Source organism: Hemitrygon akajei, chromosome 6 (genome assembly GCF_048418815.1).
Source record: "Hemitrygon akajei chromosome 6, sHemAka1.3, whole genome shotgun sequence".
NCBI classification, from domain to species: Eukaryota; Metazoa; Chordata; class Chondrichthyes; order Myliobatiformes; family Dasyatidae; genus Hemitrygon; species Hemitrygon akajei.
This window is the reverse complement of record NC_133129.1, coordinates 181,559,174-181,577,951: the sequence shown is the minus strand read 5'-3', so window position 1 is coordinate 181,577,951 and position 18,778 is coordinate 181,559,174. Positions and strand designations below refer to the sequence as shown.

Genomic DNA, 18,778 nt, shown 5'->3' with positions numbered 1-18,778 from the left:
TGCACACATACATGGAGACTTACCTATATTTACACAGATGCCTGTGTGTACACACACACATGCACATCACATGTACAAGCACATATACTGTATGGCATATAAATGCAAACACACATGCACACTATTGGAAACCACTGTTCTTAATAATATTTTTCATAAGATTTTAACATTCTCATGTATTTCTCATAGTATGTGGTGGCTCATCCCCACTCACTGGCAGAAAGCGGTATAGCAGCTAAACTAATAGTTTATCAACTTTCTCATTTTTCATTGACTACATAATAGCACATTACCCACATGATGTATTTCAGAATCAGAATCAGAATCAGGTTTATTATCACTGGTATGTGACGTGAAATTTGTTAACCCAGCAGCAGCAGTTCAATGCAATACATAATAGAGAAATTAATTCATTAATTAATCAATTACAGAATATGCATATTGAATAGATTAAAAAATACGCAAAAAACAGAAATAGTGTATATTTTAAAAAGTGAAGTAGAGTCCAAGGATTCAACGCCCACTTAGGAATCGGATGGCAGAGGGGAAGAAGCTGTTCCTGAATCACTGAGTGTGTGCCTTCAGGCTTCTGTACCTCCTACTTGACAGTAACAGTGAGAAAAGGGCATGCCCTGGATGCTGGAGGTCCTCAATAATGGACGCTGCCTTTCTGAGACACCACTCCTTGAAGATGTCCTGGGTACTTCGTGGGCTAGTACCCAAGATGGAGCTAATTAGATTTACAATCTTCTGCAGCTTCTTTCGGTCCTGTGCAGTAGCCCCCTCCATGCCAGACAGTGATGCAGCCTGTCAGAATGCTCTCCATGGTACATCTATAGAGAAGTTTTTGAGTGTATTTGTTGACATACCAAATCTCTTCAAACTCCTATTGAAGTATAGCCACTGTATTTGTTTAATTATGTAGCTTACTGACTAGTTTATTCCTGTCTAAGGAATGTCTTATCTATAAAAGTGAGGGAATTTTCAGAAGTGCCATCTAGGCTTTGTCTTCACATCTACAGTTTACGCCTCTTACCATTGTTTCTCAGCTCTTTATTTAGTTTGCTTAGTGTTTGTATGTTTGTTTGTACTCTAAAATAAACTGAAATCTTGGAATTAAAACTGCTCGTCATCCCTGACTTCCGGAAAACCCTAGAGATCAGAAAGTAAATGGAGAACTAAAAACAGCCACGTGCAAACACATGTGCGCGCACACACAGACACAGATACAGACACACACACACACACACACACACACACACTTGCAAAGTTCAATCTTTAGACAATATTATTTATTTGGTTCTTGTTTTGAAACAACAGAATTATATTTTCATTATTAACGGTTCACTTGGAGAATGCGAAAAACTGACAAACAACAGCACAGAATGATGGTGGAGTTTAAAACAGGTCCATAGTTGAGTAAAAAGCATCGGTGTTATACAGCTTCGCTCTGGGTGCTAAGTCCTGGTTCCCAGAAAGTCTTTAACTTGCAGAGTCATAAACAGATTACAAAATCCCAGGCATTTGTTGATGATGAGCATTTTCCCACTTTGAGACTGACGCCAGTATCCAGGAATCAAATTTAATAATAACAATAATAGTAACTTATTTACAGAGCAAGTTTTATAGATACAATGTAGTTCAAAGTGCATTACAATGGGATAAAGTGCAAACATGAAAATAAAAGACAAAATTATGATAGTTAAAAGCAAGGTTAAATAAATAGGTTTTGAACTGGCATTTAAAAGAGTCAACTGGGGTTTTAAATATACACAGGAGAAATTTAAAAATAAGTTGTGTGATTTCAGCCACAACAAGAAATGGCTCTGGAAGGTGTTCTTAAAGATGCAACTTGGGCTGGGCTGTCCACCTTCAGAAACAGCACGTTAATAAATCACAGATATCTGTCTCCACAAGGAGCTGGAAAGTACTGTTTTCAATATGACAGACTCCCAATTGGTTTTGTGGGATAGTCCCTCATTCACAAATCTTAGTGGCAGAGCAGACCATTAAAACAAAAAAAAAAATAGAATTATTCTTTTTTGCTGGAAATCTCAAATTAAAATATTGGGGATACACAATGGGTCAGGCAGCATCTGCAGAGAGGGAAACAGGGTTAACCTTTCATCTTTCCTCAGACGCAAGAGTACAGCAATGACCTGAATTGTTGGCTCTCCACAGATGCTGGTGGGCCTACTGAACACTTCTGGCATTCTTTAGTCTTTAGAGTCCTAAAGCAATACAGCACAGATTATAGGCGCTTCAGTCAAACCAGTCCACACTGAGCACAGTGCCCTTCCAGCTAGTCCCAATTTCCTGCCATTGGCCCATATCCCTCCATGTACCTATCCAATGATACTACTGTACCTTCCTCAACCACTTCCTCTGGAAGCTCATTCCATATACTCACCACACTCTGTGTGAAAAAGTTGCCCCCTCCAGTTTCTTCTAAATCTTCCTCTTCTCACCTTAAACCAATGCCCCCATATTTTGGTTGCCCCTACCCTGGGGAAAAGACTGTTACCAACACCTTATCTAAGACTCTCATAACTTTAAACATTTCTCTCAGGTTACCCTTCATTCTCCTACAGTCCAAGAAATAAATTTGATGCTTAAAATTGTGTTTTTTGCAGTTTGCACAATTTACTCTTTTTTTCACACATTGGGTGTCTGACGTTTTGTTATTTCGTGGCTGTCTGCGGAATGGCAAATCTCAGGGTTGAATACCGCATACACTTTGATAATAAGTGTGTTTCAAATCTTTGAATGAAGACCTAGCCTCACCAACCTCCACCTACAACTTAGGCCCTCTAGTCCTGGCGACATCCTTGTAAACTTTTTCCAGTTCAACCACATCTTTCCTAAAGCAGGGTGACCTAAACTGTACACAGTACTCCAAGTACCTTTAAAACATAATGTAAAACATTTGAGTGAATTCATTCAAAGCTAAGTGATTTTCTGATGGAAGTTTTGTTCGGTCCTACCGAACTATCATTTTGTAAGACCATTTGTCCTTCGCTTGCTGCTTCCTTCTGAGGTACTTTTCTGTGGTCACAGTCTTTTCCCCAGGGTGGGGAATCTTAAACCAAGGTTTAACGTGAGAGGGGAAAGATTTACAAGCGATCTACGGGGCAACTTTCTCCCCAGAGCAGAATGGTGGAGATGTGGAATGAGATGCCAGAGGAAGTGGTAGAGGTGGGTCCAATTACAATGTTTTAGGAGACGTTTGGGCATGTGCATGGACAAGAAAGGTTTATGGACCAAATGGGACAAGCTCAGATTGACAACTGAGTTGACGTGGACCTGTTTCCATTCCATATGACTCTCTGTGAAGTTGGAGCTTGAGGTAAAATTCCAGAGGCCAAGAAACTCCATAACTCTTGAATCAGGAGACTGGTCACATGCCCTTGATGGAGTCAGACAGAATAGCAATTCTGCCACCATGGAGTGCTGGTAAATCAATACTTGTTGTCTTCTTGATTGTAAGTTAAGAGAACAATCCATAGAGTTACAGAGTACAATAGCATAGAAACAGACCTTCCCCCCCACCCCACCCCATCCAGTCCATGATCTTCTGCCTAGTCCTGTCTACCTGCACCCGGTCCTTAATCCCCCCCCCAAATCCTTCAGGATAAGCATTGACTGGAACTGCTCACATTGTCCCGAAATCCCAATACAATCTTCAAATCACATTCTATTAATGAAAACATGAAAGAGACATGTTTGTCACTATCTTTCCCGTCAGAATGTCCCAAGAACAGTGATATAGGAATGTAATTTAATGGCAGCGCACAGCAAGATCCCACCACCTTAACATGACAGTGACCAGAAAACCTGCTCCATTAGGAGGATGATAAACAATGCCTCAGGGTGAGATCTTTTGCCCTTTGAAATCCAGGTCCTGGGATACTCCAAGCTTCACCTGCATGGGGTGAAGTTTAAAATATAAAATAAAAATCTTTGAGTCACCACACTGTAGTTTTGTGATGAATTTTATTCGTCATATCAATCCAATGGTTTGTAAATCTAATTGTCTTTCACTTGCTGCCTTCTTCTAAGATTTACCCTATTTCGTGAGGTACTTTTCTGGGTTCACAGTCTTTTCCCCAGGGTAAAAGTCCAGTCTTTTCCACAATCATTCCCCTCCATCTGAAGTACTGTACAGGAAAAGCTCTGTGCTGGACACAAACCATGGGGGTCTTCACACCCACAACAAATACTTAAGGGAGCCTAATCACCTATAGGATCCTCAGCCAGCTGCAGAATGACCTGTTTGGAAGGTGAAGGGGTAATTGGACCACTGATCAGGCCAGTTCCCTGAACAAATTATCTGAATTAATCACCCTTTGGAATTGATTCCTTTAAAAGTTTTTCAGCAGGAAGTTATGTCAACACGATATACTTTAAGGACATTTTACTGGAACAGGCTGTTCAGATCACAATGTCCATACTGATTATAAAGCCATTTTCAATTTATCCCATCTGTCTGTACATGGTCCATATCCTCCATTCCGTCTGCTCATGTGTCTGACTAAAAACTTCTTACACATCACAATTGAAACTGCAGCATGTTCCTACTGCTCTCTGTGTAAGAAACTTGCACTGCAAATCTCCTTTAAACCTTCTTTTACCTTACTTCCTTTCTGAGACGTGAATAATCCATTATAAACACAAGGGATTTTGCAGATGCTGGAAATCTTGAGCAACGCACACAAAATGCTGGAGAAACTCAACAAGTCAGGCAGCCTCTACGGAAATGAATAAACAGTCAATGTTTTGGGCTGAGACCCTACAACCTGGTGGTACGTATTTTCAAGCTTTTATATCTTCTGCCTGACTGGCGGGGGAAATGAGGAAACGTTTTAGGCAGAGAAAACCTCTGCCTAAGGAAGGTGAAGAAGGCAGAATGAGGAGGAGAGAGGAGGGGAACGAGTATAAGCTGGGGGAAGGGTGGGAAGGTGGATGGGTGGAGATGAAGTAAGAAGCTATGAAGTGACAGGTAGAAAAGGGAAAGTGCTGAAGAAGCAGGAGAGTTAGAATGTACCATGGGAGAGAGGGAAGGAGGGGTAGAAACCAGGAGGTGATAGGCAGGTGAGGAGAAGGAGTGAGAGTAACCAGAATGAGGAATGGAAAAAGAGAGAAGGGGAGAGGGAAGAGCAGGGAGCAGGGAGGGGGGAGTAATACACTGTTCTGTGTAATACCAAAACTTGAAGGACAACTTTCCATTAGGTTTTGTTTCTTGAAATCTTTCTCCAGAATAAAAACAGAAAATGCCAGAAACACTTAGCAGGTCCGGCAGCAATAGATGGTGTTGTTGGTATTTTCAGCCATTTGCAACTTATAGAGCTTCAAGCTCCCTCGGGTGAAGAACCTGGTGGTGGGTGGAGTCCGAGGGACATTCTATCTACCAGAGTGGATCTGCTTCCTGAAGCACCTTCAAATGAATCCCCACCCAACCCATTTCGGATGGAGAAAGCAGACAGCTTCAAGGGTTGCAGACGGATGGGCCAGTAGGTTGATGTGGAGAAAACAGTGCGAAGTTATATGTCCTGTTAGAGTCAAAAGTGGTTGCCCTTGCTCACACTTACAGCCACGTCAAAACCAAACACCCATGGGACAGACCACCGAGACATAATGAACCAGGACATACAACTTGTTTTGGTTGGCTACACTCTGTTCATACAGGTTGATACTGTGGTGAAGAAGGCACATAGCATGAACACTTTTATTGGCTGAAAAATTGTGTTCAGCAGTCAGGAAGTTATGTTGCAGTTTTATAAAACTCTAGGCTGCATCTGGATTGTTGCATATGATTCTGGTCACCCCATTATAACAGAATGTTGAGGTTCGGAGAGGGTGCAGAGGGTTACCGGGATGCTGCCTGGATTAGAGGGTGCGTGTTATAAGGAGAGGCTGGATAAACTTGGGTTCTTTTCTCTGGGGCAACAAAAACTGAGGGGAGATCTGACAGAAGTTTCTAAGAGGCACAGATGGAGTAGGCAGCCAGTACCTTTATCCCAAGGTCAAAATGTCTAATATCAGAGAGCATGTATTAAAGGTAAGAGGGGTGAAGTTCAAAGGAGATGTGCTGGGCACGTTTTTTATAGAGACAGTGGTGGATTCCTGGAATGTGCTGCCAGGGGTGGTGATGGGGGAGAGGGGGAATGAAGTAAAAAGGTGGGAGATAATAGATGGAAGAGGTAAAGGTGCATTTTAGAGGCTCTTAGACAGGCACATGAACGTGTAGGAATTGGAAGAATATGAACAATGTGTAGACAGAAAAGATTCCATCCATCACCACCAGAAAAGATTCCACCAATCACCACCAGAAGAGATTCCACCAATCACCACCAGAAAAGATTCCACCAATCACCAGCCAGCTTTTAGTTTAACTACTCCCCCACCCACCTGGCTTTACCTATCACCTGCTAGCTTGTCCTCCTCTTCCCTCCTCCACCTTCCTGTTCTGGCATCTCCCCCCTTCCTTTCTAGTCTTGATAAAGGGTGTCAGTCTGAAACACCATCTCATTATTCCTCTCCGTAGATACTGCTCTCCTTAGGTTCCTCTCCTGACCTGCTGAGTTCCTCCAGTACTTTTTGTGTGCATTGCTTTAGTTAGTTGGACATGTGATTACTAATTAGTCCAGCATAACTCTGCTCTGTGGTCTATCCAGGACATGTTGGGTGTTTACTGGGTTCCTGCCATTTATTGCTAGACATGGGATGGGTTGAGCTGAACTACAGCTGTCTCTACATCTGGCTGGTTCACCACCATTCCCAGCCCTGACAGGCAGTGGAAGCAGGTGCTGGCTTTAAACGCAAGACTGGTGAATACACAACCTACCAAGGGAACCTGGAGGGGGAAGAGACAGCTGAACGCCAAACTTCCTGGCTGCAAATTAGTAAACTCTGCCCCATCCACAATTATTAGTTATTGACTTGATGAAGGTGTACAAGATGATAAGAGACATACAGTACTGTGCAAAAGTCTTGGGCACCCTAGCTACGGTATATATATGTGCCTAAGATTTTTGCACAGTACTGCATATTGGTTAAAATAGGAAGGTGGTTGGAAAACAGAAATATGAGCATTCAGCTTTGAATTATCTCAGTAGTAGTAAGTGCTATGTGATAATAGGAAAGACATACTATACAAAAATTCTTCGGCACCCTAGAGATATACATGTGCCTAAGACTTTTGCTCTGAATGGAGTGGACAAGCCAGAGATCTTTTCCCAGGGTGTAAATGGTAATACAAGAAGGCACAATTTTAAGGTGATTGGAGGAAAGTACAGTATAGGGAGGATGTCAGAGGTAAATCTTCTACAAAGAGAGCAGTGGGTGTGTGGAATGCTATGTCAGGGGTGATGGTAGACACATAGGGAGCAGGGAGATTTCAGAAACTCTTAAATAGACACATAGCTGATAGAAAAATGGGAGGCTATCTAGGAGGGAGTTTAGACTGATCTTAGAAGGTCAGCTCAATATTGTGGGCCAAAGGGCCTGTATGGTGCTGTAATGTACGATGTTCTATGGACTTCACTCTCTCTGTAGCTGTTACACTTTATTCTGCGTTCTGTTATTGTTTTATCTTGTTCTACCTCAGTGTGCTGTGTAATGATCTGATCTGTATGGACATAAGCAAGACAAGCTTTTCACTGTATCTCGGTACACATGACAATAATAAACCAACACCAATCGTTCTGGGTAACGGGCACAACGGACCAAATGCTCCACGTGTACCGTAGGTTTCCGCGATTCGGTAAATCCTGTGTGGTCCCCGTGACCAAGCTCCAGTTCCTATTTCTCCATGTCTATCCCCAACATGCATCTCTGAATATTGGTCCAAGCTAAAGATTTCAGACCACATCTCCATCTACTGGGAAGCACAGACTACCATACATGCCATCTTCTTCATAAATCAACTTTAACACCATCCTTCACATTGATGCCACTGTGGGTAATTACACTCAGTGGCCATTTTACACCTGTACACCTGCTCGTTAATGCAAATATCTAATCAGCCAATCATGTGGCAGCAACTCAATGCATAAAAGCATGCAGACATGGCCAAGGGGTTCAGTTGTTGTTCAGACTGAACATCGGAATGGGAAGAAACGTGATCTAAGTGACTTTGAAAGTGGAATGATTGTTGGTGCCAGATGGGGAGGTTTGAGTATCTCAGAAACTGCTGATCCCCTGGGATTTTCATGCACAAGAGTTTACAGAGAATAGTGCAAGAAAGTAAAAAAACATGTGGTGAGAGGCAGTTCTGTGGGTGAAAACACCTTGTTAATGAGAGAGGTCAGAGGAGAATGGCCAGATTAATTCAAGCTGACAGGAAGGTGACAGTCACTCAAATAACCACACGTTACAACAGTGGTGTGACAAGAGCATCTCTGACTACATGTCGAACCCTGATATGGGTGGGCTACAGCAGCAGAAGACCATGGACGTACACTTGGTGCCCGCCACTTTATTAGATATAGGAGAAATTTAACATTAAGTGGCCACTGAGTGTATCTGCACTCTCTGCTACACCACTTTGTCAGCAGAATATGAAACGGTGGAGATTAACACTGCGATGGGGCCACTCTTCTTTCACCCAAGTGAAATCTCAGTGAAATGATTAATTAAAAGCCGAATTCGCTGCGTGATACAATCAGGCTGTACTGGTGAAAACAACTGAACTGCAACCAATCGTACTGACTGCAGGAATACAACTGTAAAACCCAGAACAATTACACTCTTCTGACCATCAGAGAGTCACAGAACAACTATTGGTCCACACCGGCATCGAAAAACGGTGGCTTAACAAGCCTTACATGAAAAGACACCTTCTGTACAAAGTATCTCTGCGAGATGCCGGTACAGTAGTGTAGAGGTTATCGCAATACTTTACAGTGCCAGTGACCCCGGTTCATTCAGTGAAATGTGGGCGTGTTATGCTGGCACCAGAAGCATGGCGACACTCTCAAGCTGCCCCCAGACCATCCTCAGACTGCGACGGTCGTTGATACAAATGCTGTATCTCACTATATGTTTCACTGTACATGTGACAAATAATCTGATCTTTCAGTGTTAATGTTGCGGCTCTTTGAGCCCAATATACGTCAAGTAACTAATGTTTACCATGTGAGGTAAATTCACCTCGAGTGTCGGGGAACAGCTGAAAGCCATTCACCTCCTCCAGCCTGTCCTGTCAGTCAAGTGCTGATTCATTACATCATCCCCCATTTCCAATATTAATAGTCACTCATTGGTACAAACTTCTCCCCCTCGCCTTTGAGATCCATCATTACCCTTAATCAGTGGCACAGGACACCATCATGTCTAAGCCAATGTTTGATGAGGAGGGTTTAATCTTCATATGAGTACAAGACCTCTGATGATGAGAGGAGACAGGATTTACAGTGACGAGCGTTGAATCGATCGTTGGAAACAGTTGTCCATTAGCTGCAGGGCCCCCTCCTGCCACATTACAAAGGAATGCCATCATCACACAATCCACCATCTCTGTCAGACAGGTAGACCCTTAGCATAGCCCCGAAGTGTAATATTACTGCAGCGAGCGTCGATGACCCAGGTTCAACTCTTGCTGCTGTCTGTAAGTAATTTGTTTGTTCTCCCCATAATCTTGTGGGTTTCCTCTGGGCGCTTCGGTTTCCTCTCACATTCCCAAGATGTACAAGTTAGGGTTAACGAGTTGTGGGACCAGAACTGCCCCCAGCACATCCTCGTTTCACCGTATGCTTCGATTCTTTGATGTATAAAATTAATCTCTCATCTCCATCTCAAACTTGACTGAGGCATCAGACAGACGCGTGACTTCCGTTACCAGAGAGGACCGTCTCGCTAGGCCGTGGCATCAGACAGACGCGGGACTTCCGTTACCAGAGAGGACCGTCTCGCTAGGCCGTGGCATCAGACAGACGCGGGACTTCCGTTACCAGAGAGGACCGTCTCGCTAGGCCGTGGCATCAGACAGACGCGGGACTTCCGTTACCAGAGAGGACCGTCTCGCTAGGCCGTGGCATCGGGGCACAGCTTGCTCTCACCCGCAATCAGAGTTTCTGGAATGTTGGTTTAGCTGGAGAGCAGATTGGCTGGGAACATCAGATAACCAGGACTTGGAACCTGCAGAAACTTGATCTCCCGCCCCCTGACAGGCGTGTTCAGAGCTCAGGCGGAGTGACGGCCTTCACCTGGTCAGGCATCTTGACATTTCAAACGTTTGCACCTCTTTACAGCAAAGACCACCTCCTGGGCATTCACTGGAGTTAATACAGGTTCTAGGAACACAGTGGGCTCAGGTTAAACTTCATACCAAACGACAGCATCGTGGGAGAGTCCAGGAGCAGAGGGCACAGCCTCAGAACACACGGACGTCCCCTTAAAATAAAACAGAGATCAGGAGGAACTTCTTTAGCCTGTGGGTGTTAAATCTGTGGAATTCATTGCCAGGTCATTGGGTATATTTAAAGCGGAGGTTGTCAAAGATTACAGAGAGAGGGCAGGAGAATGGGGTTGAGAGGGATAATAAATCAGCCATGATAAAATGGCAGAGCAGACTCGATGGGCCAAATGGCCTGTTTCTGCTCCAGTGTCTTATGGTTTTCCAGATGAAACACAACGTCAGTTGGAGGAGGTTCTCCTGATGAACCAGAGCAACCAATACCCGATCAATTGTATACTCTCTCCGTTAAAACAATGGCCCAAATCCAGAGCAGAGTTATTTCAGCCAAGGCGAGCCAGTCAGAGGTCTGTGGGCTGCTCCCAGTGGCTGCGGGAGGAAGAGTGTCTAGCGGTTCTCTTGGTGGGACATTACCCCGGAGAGCATCATTACACCTGGAATTCAAACATGCACGTCTGCTTTTTGGCCAGTTTGGCCACCTCCTCTCTGATGGCCTTCACCAAGGCGGTGGTGGAGATGTTGTTGTAGGGAGCCTCGGGTGGTTCCGTGTCAGCCAGGCTCTGCTGCGAGACGGCGGTGGAGGGGCCGTGCCGAGGCAGGTGGGCAGGCTGCGTCTGGCTGTACTGTCGAGGCGGGGAGCAATGTGGGTACCGAGCGTGAGGGAAGGCCTCCACATAACCCGGTAGGGTCACCTGAAGAGTGAATTCAGAATCAGAATCAGGTTTATCAACACCAACACACACCGTGAAACCTGTTGCTTGGCAGCAGCAGTATAGTGCAAAAATATAAAAATTACCATAACATGCAAAATAAATAAACAGCGCTTCATGGGTCAAAGGACTACTCAGAAATCTAATGGCAGTGTCATGACCCCTGCGGCCTCTGCAGCAAGCTGTTGAGCGTTGGGCTGCGAAGTTTCTCAAGCACCCGTATTTACTAATTGCTGTCTTAACTAGAGTTGTTAAGCTCTTGTGTTTCCTGTATAATCTTGTCAAGTTAATTGCGACTGGCACGGGTTTTCACCTAATGTGGTTATTTAAAGTGGACGCCCAATTAGCACATTGCAGTATGTGTGCCTACACACGTATTTTCAGAATGATTCATCTTACAAGCCACCGAAGTTTAATTGGAGTTCTGATGAATAAACTTCTTGTTGCTGTCTCAGCATAGGAGTGTGTTGTTCCTCTGCATCTGGGTTCAGTTATCTGTCCGTGCACACCGTGACAGATCAGCTCAGAATCAGATTTGTTATCACTGATATTCCTCGTGAAAGTTGGTGTTTTGTGGCTGCAGTACAGTGCAAGATATAAAAACTACCACAGTTTACATATAGCTGGATACGTTCATAGATAGACAGATAGAGAGAAAGATAGACCGATAGATAGATAGGTAGACAGATAATAAATAGGTAGATAGTTAGACAGACAGAGAGACAGACAGACAGACAAATAGACAGGCAGACAGACAGAGAGACAGACAGACAGACAGAAAGATAGACAGACAGCCAGAGAGACAGATAGATAGAAAGACAGACAGATACAAATGTTTGTAGATAAACAGACAGACAGACAGATAGACAGACAGAAAGATAAACAGACAGACAGATAGATAGATAGAAAGGCAGACAGACAGACAGATAGACAGACAGAAAGATAGATAATGTGAAAGAGGAATAATGAATTACTGTTCATGAGTTCATGGACCATTCAGAAATCTGATGGCAGAATCCGAATTAGAATCAGATTTATTATCGACGTATGTCATGAAGTTTATTGTTTTGTGTGCAATAGTATATAAAAATTACTATTAGTTACAAAAATAAATGAGATGTAATGATCTCTTTGGGCCTGTGTGGAGTGCTGGGGAGCATTTCGCACTGAGGTCTTTAGAGCACCTGAAGTGACTAATTGTTGTTCAACGGGAATTGGTAATTGTTTTAGATTTCCTTGTGTTTTTCTCGAGCGACTTACTTTTTCTAATATGGTCTCCTGTTGCTTTCTGTTTAAACTTACTAAGTTTACTTTGATAGGCTTGGGGATTCTGTGTTATTTGTATTGTTTAAGTGGATGCCTGATTAGTGATAATCATGGGGTCCTAGCTTTGAGAATGTTACTTCTCATGGTGCTGCTCAGCCAAGCTATCGATGTTCTGTTGGAATTTTTATGAATAAAGTTTCGTCACCCTCTTCATTAGAGCCTGTCTTGACTCCTCACTTGGGTTCTAATATTGCCAGTGCACCTCGTGACTTAAATAGTGCCAAAGTCAAATTATTCTGCATTCTGCTATTGACTTATCGTGTTCAATGGTACTTCAATGCACTGTGTAGTGATCTGATCTTTATGAATAGTATGCAAACAAGATTTTCACTGTATCTCAGTACATGTGACACTAATACACCAATTTCAATACCATATTTCAGACTATCCCAATAAATTGGAACCGACAGAATCAAAGTGTAACTGTCCAGAACTTACAAGGGGAAAAAATAATGACAGGTTTTGAAGGCAGAGCAGTGAGAACTCTGGAGACTAAATTATTAGGGCAAGGAGAGAAAGGAACGGTGTTGTAAGTGGGAGATGTGGTTTGGATCAGTACCTGGTATGAAAGGAACAACAACATTCAGGAAATCTTGACCTTTATTTACATATTTATTTACTGGGATGCAGTGCGGATAGACCCTTCCAGCCATTTGAGCCGCGTCACCCAGAAATCCCCTGATTTAATCGTAGCCTAATCATGAGACAATTAATACATCTTTGGACTGTGGAAGGAAACTGAAGCACCCACAAGAAACCAACGCAGTCATGGGAAGACTGTCCGAACTTCTTATAGGCAGTGGCAGGAATTGAACCCGGGTTGTCTGTGCTATAAAACTTTGAGCTAACCACTATGCTACCATGTGATTCATTTGTAGATATAACTTAGTTGGATGTTTGCATTGATAAAGTTGATAAGATAAGGTTGCAAGTAGTTTGAATTAATGATGCACTTGGACTATTGTGAACAGTTTTGGGCACCTTATCTAAGAAAGGATGCGCTGACATTGAAGGTGGTCCAGAGGCGGTTCACAAGAATGAGCCCGAGAATTAAAGAGTTAATGTATGAGGAGTGTTTGATGGCTCTGGGCCTGCTCTCACTGGAGTTTAGAAGAATGAGGAGGAATCTCATTAAAACCTATCAAATATTGAAAGGCCTCAATAGGGTGGATGTGAAGAGGATGGGAGAGTCCAGGAACAGAATACAAGGATATGTTCTTTAGAAGACAAATGAGGAGGAATTTCCTTAGCCAAAGGGTGATGAATCTGTGTGATTCATTCCCACAAAGGGCTGTCAAGGCCGTCATTAAGCATATTTAAAGCTGAGGTTCTTGATTAGTAAGGGCACAAACATTATGGGGGGAAGCGGGAGAAGGGGGTTGAGGGGGAAAGTAAATCAGCCATGATGGAATGGTGGCACAAGTTCAATGGGCCGAACGGCCTAATTCTGCTCCAAAATCTTGTAGCCTAGTGTGTAGTCACTTTCTGAACATCAGTCAGTTGACCAAGGTAAGGGTCAAAAACGCCCATTTTTCTGCGATGGCCTACGTCCCTTGAAATCTTTCTTATCCCTATACCCATCAAAATTTCTCTTAAACATTATCATTATTATTATTGCAATCAGTTTATCACTGTCACGTGCACTGAGATGCATTTAGAAGCTTTCTTTTGCATGCCATCCACACAGATCATTCCATCACATGAGCCGAGAGGCCCCTCTCCGGATCACAAGAAATAAAAAGTGGGTATTAACCAAAGAGATTCTGCAGTTGCTGGATATTCAGAGCAACACAAACACACACAGAGAATGCTGGAAGAACTCAGAATGTCAGGCAGCATCTATAGAAAAGAATAAACAGTCAACGCTTCGACCCAAATCCTGTCGAACGGTCTCAGCCTGAATCATTGACTGTTTATTCATTTCCACAGATGCTGCCCTGACCTGCTGAGCTCCTCCAGCGTTCTGTGTGTGTTGCTCTGGGAATTAACTATCATTTGGTAAAGATCTACTTATACATACGTTCTCTGCCCAGGGGCCTGGCCCTTCTCCATCACCGATGTAGGGGGCCCAGCCGTGGTTGCGATAAGATGCAGGGGCTGGGATGTAGTAATTCGGGTACCCAGACCTGTTCGCTGGGATGGCGTAAACTGCCGGAACTGAGCTACCTGCAGGGGGAAAAAAAACAGAATAGAACCTTCAACACCTCAGGCATTCTGACTGAAAGACTGCAGAGAGAATGTACACTCATTATTCATTAGGTCCAAAAATTATGTTCATGGTCTTCTGCTGTTGTAGCCCATCCACTTCAAGTTTCGATGTGCTGAGCATTGAGAGATGCTCTTCTGCACACCACTGTTGTAACGTGTGGTTATTTGACTTACTGTCATCTTCCTATCAGCTTGAACAAGTCTGGCCATTCTCCTCTGACCTCTCTCATTAACAAGGCATTTTTGCCCACAGAACTGCCACTCACTGGATTTTTTTTTTGTTTTTCACACCCTTCTCTGTAAACTCTAGTGACTGTTGAAAAAGGACCTAGTGTTTTCCTGGTTTATATGAAATGCTTCTCTGGGTTCCAGCAGGGCATAGTTATCAACTTTAACTGCCGTGTCAATGACAAACTCTGCCATCTTCATCAGATCCCTGGGCATGTCCAGTCCAGTGGTAATCAGACCCCCATCATTCATCCCTCCTGATTGGCTAGTCCTCGTCCAATCAGGGTTTGCACTGTCCCACCTTGTTCACAATCAAATTCCAATTCTTATTTGGAGCAAGACCTTCGTCTTTCTCAGAATTCTTTTTCCCTAGTTTTATTTCAATAGCTTCCTTCTCCAGGCAGTCCCAAAAGGCACGGCACAGTCATTTTGTAGAACTTTAACAAAGATGAAGGTCTCGCTCTAAGTAAGAAATTCGATTGTAAACAAGGTGGGACAGCAGGAACCTGATTGGATGAGGACTAACCAATCAGGAGGAACAGATGACGGGGGTATATATACCACCATACTATAGATGCCTAGGCATCATCCCTGGTGAAGGTGGCAGAGTTTGTCATCGAAACATTGCTTAAAACCGAAACTTGTACCCAACTGGATATCCAAGAGGAGTTTATTCACCGAGAGACTGTCGTGTGTAAAAATCCCAGGAGATCAGCACCCTGTCTGGTACCTACATTCATTCCATCGTCAAAGTCACTTCGAGTCATTCCGATGTTTGGACTGAACAACAGCTGAACCTCTTGACCGCATTTGAATGCTTTTATGCATTGAGTTGCTGCCATATTATTGACCATTAGACACAAGAACAGAATTAGGCCATTCAGCCCATCGAGTCTGTTCTACCATTCCATTATGACTGATTCACTATCCCCCTCAGCCCCATTCTCCTGCTTTCTCCCTGTAACATTAGATACCCCGACTAATCAAGAAGCTATCAACCTGTTTTAAATACACTCAATGACCTGGCCTCCACACCCGTCTGTGGCAACGTATGTGCCCTCTGGTCCTAGACTCCCAAATTATAGGAAACAGTCTCTCCACACCCACTCTATCTAGGCATTTCAATATCCGATAGCTTTCAATGAGATCCTAAACCCCATACTAAACCGCAGTGAGTACAGTCCCATAGCCATTAAATGCTACTCATACCCTTGTGAACCTTCTCTGCGCTCTCTCCAACGTCAGTACATCTTTATTTAGATAAGGGGGCCCATACAGCTCACAATGCTCCAGGTGTGGTCTGACCAGTACCTTATAAAGCCTCAGGAATATATCCTCTCGAAATGAATGTTAACATTGCATTTGCCTTCCTCACCACCGACTCAACCTGCAAGCTATCCTTTAGGGAATCCTGCACACGGACTCCCAAGTCCCTTTGCACCTCTGATTTTGGAATTTTCTCCCCCTTTAGAAAATAGTCTATGCCTTCATTCCTACTGCCAAAGTGCACGACCATGCACTTGCCTTCACTGCATTCCATCTGCTACCTCTTCGACCATTTTCTCAGCCCTTCTGCAGACCCCTGCTTCCTCAACACTAGGCACAGGAGTGTCTATACACAAGGTGACTGACGGGAAATGATAAAGCAGTGATGGCTGGTGTAGGGGGGTGGGTTAGTGGGTGGAGGTGCTGTTTAGCCTTACTGCTTGGGGAAAGTAACTGTTTTTAAAAAAAATTTTAAATTAATTTTTGTGTTTCTACAAAATAACTACAAACAAAAAACCCAACTACAAAATGAAGATTAGTACAGTGCAAAATAAGCATATCAAATATATAATTCATAACAATAAGGAAACAACACCCAAAATAAAATCACATAGAGTTAGTGTCCTCCCCACCCTCCCACTACAAAACTCCAGGCCGACCATTACAATATGTAAAAAAAAAAATTATTCGGAGTGTTCGACCCCACAGAGCTGTAAATATGTATTAAAAAATTATAATGCCTACTAGTAATGTCTATTTGTAACCATTTTTGAGTCTGGTGGTCCTGGTGTAGCCTCCTCCCTGATGGGATTGAGACAAACACTCCATGAACAGGGTGGGTGGGATTCTTCATGATGTTACTGGCCCTTTTCCTGCCCCTTTTTTCATAGATGACAAGCAACAACGGAGCCAGCACCAATCCCTGCTGCACGCCATTCGTCTGAGCTAGGGGAGGACGGGCAGAATTTGGCACACACAGACTGAAGGGGCTGGTGGAGATGGGGACTCTCACAGGAACTGGACAAGTAACTGCGTCGGCAAGGCAGAGAAAGCCAAACCCACAGATCTGATGTGGGTAAACGGGACGACTGTAGATGGGAGAAAGGGGTGGCATGGGCACGATGGGCAGAAGGGCCTGTTGCTACACTGTACGACACTCTGAATCAGGGTTAGTTTGTACCTTCTCGGTTCTGTTGTGGTTGGCAACAAAGTCCTGACAAGCTCAGCAATTAAGTTTTCTCCAACCAGCCCCTGACGTTTGTTCCCAGGACGACAAAGGCTAACACCAGAGCACAGCCGTCTAAGGTATGCGGAGGGAAGTATAGGGGAGGTATCAGAGGTAGGTTTTATTTTAACACAGAGAGTGATGGGTGCCTGAAACACACTGCGGTGGGTGGTGGGAGAGGCTGACATGTTATGGACCTGTAAAAAACTCTTAGACAGACACATAAATGCAAGAAAAATGGAGGGCTTTGGGCTGGGTGGAGAGGAACAGTTACATTAATGGTTTGTTCGTTATGTGCTATGTCATATGACGCAGATGGTCGTGGTCTCTCCATAACCCTGACTGGTCTTAGCAAATTCTTGAACAGAAGTGGTTTGCCATTGTCGTCTTCTGGGCTGTGTCTTTACAAAATAGGTGACCCCAGACATTCTCAATATTCTTCAAAGATTATCTGCCTGGCGTCAGTGGTCACATAACCAGGACTTGCGATTTGCACCAGTTGCTCATATGACCACCCCCCACCTGCCCCCATGGATTCACGTCATCCTGATCAGGGACTAAGCAGGTGCTACACCTTGCCCAAGGGTGACCCCCAGGCCAGCGCAGGGAAGAAGTTCCTTACACCTCCTTTTGTAGAGACATATCTCCACCTGCCACCCAAAATTATAGTTTATATAGGTTAGCACGACATTGTGGGCCAAAGGGCCTGTACTGTGCTGTACTGTTCTATGTTCTAGGAGCATCAAGTGACATGGTGACAGAACGGGGTAATGGAATCATTGCAGATCAGTTCTGAACTTGACGGATGTGAGTTTCCAGAACTGGTGGGCGGAGAGCCAGAGATTACTTATTTATTTTATTTAGAGATACAGTCTTTCCAGCCCAGTGAGCCACACCACTCAGCAACCCACCGATTTAACACTGGCCTAATCATAGGACAATTTACAATGAGCAACTGGCCTAATTGGTACATCTTTGAACGGTGGACACACAGAGAACCCACAAGTTCACGGGAAGGATGTACAAACTTCTTACAGAGGACGTTGGAACTGAACTCCAAACTCTTCAACACCCTGAGCTGCAACAGCGTCACCTGAACCACTATGCTACTGTGATGCCTTCTCCCCTTTGTCTAGTTCAAAGTTCAAAGTAAATTTATTATCAAAGTACGTATTGGTCGCCATATATACTGTATGTTTGCTGATGACACCACTGTCATAAGCTGATTCAAAGGCAGTGACAAATCAGCATACAAGAGGGGGATTGAAAATCTGACTGAATGGTGACACGATAACAAACTCTCACCCAATGTCAGCAAGACCAAGGAGCTGATTATGGACTACAGGGGGAAGAAACTGGAGGTCCGTGGGCCAGTCCTCATTAGATGATCGAAGGTGCAGA

General features: G+C 43.9%; 1 protein-coding gene across 2 annotated transcripts in view; it reads right to left on the bottom strand.

Annotated features, from left to right (window-relative positions):
• Nucleotides 1-1,305: 1,305 nt before the first annotated feature.
• The window catches only part of kiaa1549la (KIAA1549-like a), a 258,910-nt gene continuing 241,437 nt past the window's right edge, over nucleotides 1,306-18,778 (bottom strand). For both annotated transcript variants that reach the window (XM_073049878.1, XM_073049879.1), the window contains 2 exons: nucleotides 14,471-14,616; nucleotides 1,306-11,106 (listed from right to left, as the gene is read on the bottom strand). In XM_073049878.1, coding sequence (XP_072905979.1) covers nucleotides 10,843-11,106; nucleotides 14,471-14,616 — 410 coding nt within the window. In that variant the 3' untranslated portion in view covers nucleotides 1,306-10,842. The remainder of the gene's footprint in view (nucleotides 11,107-14,470; nucleotides 14,617-18,778) is intronic.